The following is a 5,670-nucleotide window of genomic DNA, read 5'->3' on the forward strand; positions in this document are numbered from 1 at the left end:
GATTTCCTTTGCTCTCGCACTAAACCAGACGCGCACTCTCAGATATGCGCTGCTCTCTCCCAGAGAGTGTGCGCGCACTTAAAATGTGCCCGTGTGCGCGCTCAAACTGTGTACTTTGCACTCGCAAATCTCTCCGTGCTCTTGCGCTAAAAATGAATTCTTTTCGCACCTGGATTAAACATTGTCAAAAGTTATCAACAAATCAGACTTCCATGACTGACCGATTAAAATGCTATGTGAAATCTAATTAGCTGGAATTCTTTTGACAATCAAAGATGGATCTTTAATTTCGTTACAATTTAATATTTAGTCATATTAATCAAAAGTATATTAGAAATGGCTGGGATTGGGGTGCTTGGATGATTTGTGCAAATAAATAACCTAGTAATCTGATGCTGAAAATTCAGCTTTGATCACGGAAATAAATTACAGTTTAACAGATATTCACATAGAAAACAGCTGTTTGAATTATAATATGAATTATAATAACATTTCACTGTTTTTACTGTATTTGTGATCAAATAAATGGAGTTATAGTGAGCAGAAGAGACTTCATTAAAAACATTTAAAAGTTGTAATGTTTCCAAACTTTTCACAAGGGCTGTAGTTCTTTCCATTTCAGTCCAAGTTTAATTGTCACACACATCCATACGTAGTACGATGTGCAGTGAAATACCTCTCGAACTCTCTGCACATACAGAAATTGACATAAGAATAATATAGAAAAATCTCTCAAATATTCAAGGGCACTGAAGCCCCAGGAATCTGTAGGGTAGTGATTTCAGCCAGTTTTATTACTAATAAAGCAGTATAGACCCTGTAAGAGTGTGATTGGTGTGACGTGTGTTTTCAGGGTTATGTGTTGAGCTCCATCGAGGGCAGAGTCGCTGTGGAGTATCTGGACCCCAGTCTGGAGGTGCAGAAGAAGAAATACGCCTTCAAGTGCCACAGACTGAAGGAGAACGGCATCGAGCAGGTCTTTCCGGTCAACGCCATCTCCTTCCACAGCGTCCACAACACGTTTGCCACCGGTACACATCCACGCTCTTTATTACTGCTCGCTGACACGATCACTTCAGAGCTTTCTAATGCGCAAACATTTAGAAGCTTTTAATTCTGTGAGGTTTGAAATGTAGGCTAGTGATGGACGATGACATCGGGGGGGCGGGGAGGGGGCGGGGTTAGGGGTGTGCCCGAAGCGTGAAACAAATAACGCGTTCTACGGAGCCACTAAAAGGTTAGCCGCTTGCTAGTGGTAGCCTGTTGCATTACAGTACATGAAAGTTCACTTACCACATACACAGAGCAAGGAGAAATGTCTGATAGGACGATGGCGAATGATTTGCAGATCCTGAGCACCAATGACAAACATCTAATCTTGTCAAATGTGTGGTAGGTACTGCCGCTCCATAGAGTCCTTGTGATCAATGTTCCCTCTAAGCTGCTCACTTCTTGCACCGCAGCCGCGCAGAAGAAATAATGTGCCGCGCACACGCATACATGAGTTGGGAAAGCTAATGAATTGCAATGCTCGGGTAAACCGCTATAGAGTTGATATCGCTATAGAGTTAGAAGCGGTGAATGCGGTTTACAGGTTTCATAGAAAGAGAATGATGTGCGCTGAATGAGTCGCTGTAGATACCGAAATAGCTCAAACCGAGAGCCAACGCAATGACGTGAAATAAAACGTCGTCATGTATTAAAGAAGAGTGGCTTGATTAAGTGCTGGAAATAGCGGATGATGGGCACAGAACGGTAACAAAACTCAGAGACACACAGTCACACACAGCATGTATTAAAGAAGAGTGGCTTGATTAAGTGCTGGAAATAGCGGAGGATGGACACAGAACGGTAACAAGACAGAGACGTTCACAGTCACACACAGGTGTATTGTGCAGACTGTACTTCTTAGAGATGTTTAGATGGCTATAGAAGAATTCACGTTCACGTTTTTTTTAATATTTAACTTGCAGATCTCAGTTTAAATGCTTCAGTTTGTTTTGATATTATATAAAATATAAATCTTTTCTATTACTATCACTTCTTAACAATTTAGCACATTCTTCCTGAATAAAAGTATTAATTTCTTAAAAAAGAAAAAATTACTGACTTTTGAATAGTAGTGTATATTGTAACAGAAAATTTCTATTTTGAATAAACACTGTTCTTTTTAACATTTTATTATAAATCAGCATATTAGAATGATTTCTGAAGATGGCTTTGCTTTATGGGAATAAATTATATTTTAATGTATATTAAAATAGAAAACCTTTATTTTAAATTGCAATAATATTTCACAATATTATTTTGTGAAATAATATTCAGTATTTTTATCTAATAGATACAGCCTTGATGAGCATAAGAAACCTCTTTTATAAACATTTGAATGGCAGTGTATTATACTGTAAAAAAAAAAAAGTTTTCTCAGGTAACCTAAAATGGTCATCATTTAGTCACGGGTCAAATTAAATACAAATAGCACATTAAAGTTAAAAGTTACACACTTTTTTGTGTGCGCGCTGTACAGGTCTGGTATAAAGAATGTGTTTGCTCGGGTGGATTAAATGTCCGCCCAATAGAGAGAAGTTTTGCTCAGCAAGAAAAAAAATGAGGGAACATTGCTTGTGATTGCGAAAGTGAAATGAGAGCGTGCAATCGAAAGCGGTTTCAATAACGGCTCCCTGATGCCCGCAGTTTATAAACAGTCGCCTATACTTACCCAACGATATAATTGTGAGAAAAAGTACTGAACTATTTTTTATCCTCCCATCACGTGGGCTATTTATTCCAGTGGCGTTCCGTGCGTATATGCTACGAATGCTCCGCATACCCAGGCCATTTGAGAGAATAAGTTCACGGGATAATTAATATAAACATGATTATGAGTTAATCCCTTGTCATTTGAAATGTAACTAAAAGCTTAAAGAATTTATTTATTTATTTGCCAAACGGCAGTAATTTTCTGTAAATCTACGTCAGTTGCGGTTGCTTCCGGGCGAGCGGATTCTCCGCAGCGTTCTCGCCTGCGCTCTGTTGCTCTGACTCGTCAGGATTGTAGCGCGTTCTCAGTGATGTGCTGGTCTGCGGCTGATGTAATGCTCCGAGGTAAACTGTCTGTGAAGCGCTCGCCCAAGCGGGAAAATGTGCTGCTGCTGTCAGATCTCGACTGCCGAGAATCACATCGTGTTTGATGCAAAACCAACTCGACTAAATCAAAATAAAAAACACTGTAACTGTATATTTTTGTTTTCTCAAGCAAAGCTAATTTTAAAGGTCCACTGAAAACATCTTCTTACATTTTTGGTCATAGACAATGTATGTTGAAGATATACGTTAATTGCCTAAGCGGTAAAAAAAAAAAAAATGTTTGTAAAAACGTGGGCGATATCAAATTTTAATAATAACAAACATCATATTGTTCCCTTTGTTTTGCGTATGCTAGTGTCGCCTATAGTTAAAGTCATCTGATTTTATTATTGTTTGCAAGGTTGCAAAGTTACTGTGCAAAATTTTAAATATTTTGGGTATTTTGCATGGTCTGTTATTAGTGTCGGGTGGGTCTAATCACTCAGCATACCCGGTTAAAAAAGTCACCGCTCGCCACTGATTTATTCCCTTTAGGGTTTCCGTAGTACACTTAATTTCCGTTCTGAGCACTGAACTGGGATGCGGCGGACTGTGGGAGAGGGATATTAGTGTGAGTTTGGAGTTTGCTTGACCAGTGACTGATGGAAAACCTGTTTGAAAACAATCATTATTTTGTGGTGCAGAAACCACATTGAATATTTGTTTTAACTTTGATCATTTAAAATGAACCAGTGAACACAAACATGATTTACATGGTCAAACGTTCAGAGAAACAGGGAACGGTTACAGAACATAAAATTAACACTTTCCCTTGTACATGCAGTTTTTGTTGGTGTAAACCACTCAGACTTGTGTGTGTGTGTGCAGGCGGTTCTGACGGCTTCGTGAACATTTGGGATCCGTTCAACAAGAAGCGTCTGTGTCAGTTCCACCGTTACCCCACGAGCGTGGCGTCTCTGGCGTTCAGTACAGACGGCTCTCTGCTGGCCATCGCCTGCTCGTACATGCAGGAGCAGGGAGACGTCTCTCACCCCGCCGACGCCGTCTTCATCCGCCAGGTGACCGACGCCGAGACCAAGCCCAAGTGAGTCCCGCCTGACTCTTCTCTTTCTTATTTTTTATTTGTATAGCACTTTTCACGATACAAATTGTTGCAAAGCAGCTTTACAGAAAATTAAAGTTTGTACATTATATTTAGTAGTAGCTTATCAGTAATGTCCATATGGCAGACATGTAAAGTGAAATCATGCAGTTAATGACGTAATCAAACAGACGGTGAACTCTATCAGCAGCAACGATTATATTATATCCAGACTGAAGCTTGTGTGATTCTTAGTTACCTCGGGACACAATTAGCGTAGCTGCTGTACAAACCAAGCTAAAGGATGATAATGTGCATTTGATCAGATATAGCTGAAGTACGAGGTTATGAGATGCATTATGTGAATGCTTGGCTAAAGAGATGTCTTTAATCTAGATTGAAGGTCGACTGATATATCGGCTGATATTTGGCATTTTTTAAATATCCGCATCGGCCGATACGTTTTTTCTGTTTGAGGCGGACTTTATTGTGACGGCCCTGAAACCAGCAGCACCTGCAACGTTTAGCAGTTCGGTCTAATACGGTCTAATAATCAGATAGCTTATTATTAATATCTAATAATAACGATTGCTTTTATATCATTAGTAATAGAAAGGCAAACATTATAATACTTTCTCGTTTGCCGTCAGCATTAATGGAAATACGCATGTATATCATAAACAAATCTTTGAATGACTAATGAACATCTAATTTCACAAACCTTACGAGCTTTGTTGAATCCAGCGTGAGATCTTGTGAAGTGAGCATGTGTTTATTGTCTGATGGCGTGTTCTCTGCGTGACGGTCGGTCCGTGTGAAGGAGAGTTCAGCTTCACGACAAACCTTAAACTCAGGATTTATGCTGCGCTTTATCCATTTGCCCGCTCACATGTTCATGTCATTATCACTGTGTGCTGAATCGGCTTTATTTGAACAAATATGACTCCCAATGCACACAAACTCCCCAGAATACCGAGAGCCCTGTTGGTTACAGTGCTTACTTCCTTTTTTAATTATATTTGTATTACATATTCATTTCTTTATCACTTCAGCTCGTTCTTGATGATTGCGTCCAGTAATGTCATCAGAAAGAGCTTTAGCAGACGCTCTGATTGAATTTCCTGCGCTGCTCGATACGCGTCTCTCGATCACATGCTCCGCACCGTCTGGTAAATCTGTGCATGCGTGGATTTGTCAGAAGTGCAGATGTAGTGATCAGGCGGTTCGTTTGTTTTAAAGCTCGGGATCTGCAGCTGATCTGATGTTTGTGTTCTTGTGTTCACAGATCCACGTGAATGAATCCTGATTAAACGCTCTGCCGCCGGTTTGAACTCAACACTCGTTTCCTTCACGTCTGTCTATTTTACTCTCTCTCTGTCAACGGATAAAATTCAGTAAATGTTTTCATTTTATGTTTTGCCCTACAATGTGTGCATTTTTATGCGTTTAGGAAAAATTAAAATATCCTTTTCACTGAACATGAGTGTCATATATCATAATAG

General features: G+C 39.6%; 1 protein-coding gene across 1 annotated transcript in view; it reads left to right on the forward strand.

Annotated features, from left to right (window-relative positions):
- bub3 (BUB3 mitotic checkpoint protein) overlaps positions 1 to 4,175 on the forward strand; it is an 11,476-nt gene extending 7,301 nt beyond the window's left edge. The window contains exons 6-7 of the mRNA XM_016561037.1: positions 854 to 1,031; positions 3,955 to 4,175. Coding sequence (XP_016416523.1) covers positions 854 to 1,031; positions 3,955 to 4,175 — 399 coding nt within the window. The remainder of the gene's footprint in view (positions 1 to 853; positions 1,032 to 3,954) is intronic.
- Positions 4,176 to 5,670: the final 1,495 nt, after the last annotated feature.

The sequence above is a fragment of the Sinocyclocheilus rhinocerous genome, unplaced genomic scaffold, assembly GCF_001515625.1.
Source record: "Sinocyclocheilus rhinocerous isolate Xijiao unplaced genomic scaffold, SAMN03320098_v1.1 scaffold409, whole genome shotgun sequence".
In the NCBI taxonomy this organism is placed as follows: domain Eukaryota; kingdom Metazoa; phylum Chordata; class Actinopteri; order Cypriniformes; family Cyprinidae; genus Sinocyclocheilus; species Sinocyclocheilus rhinocerous.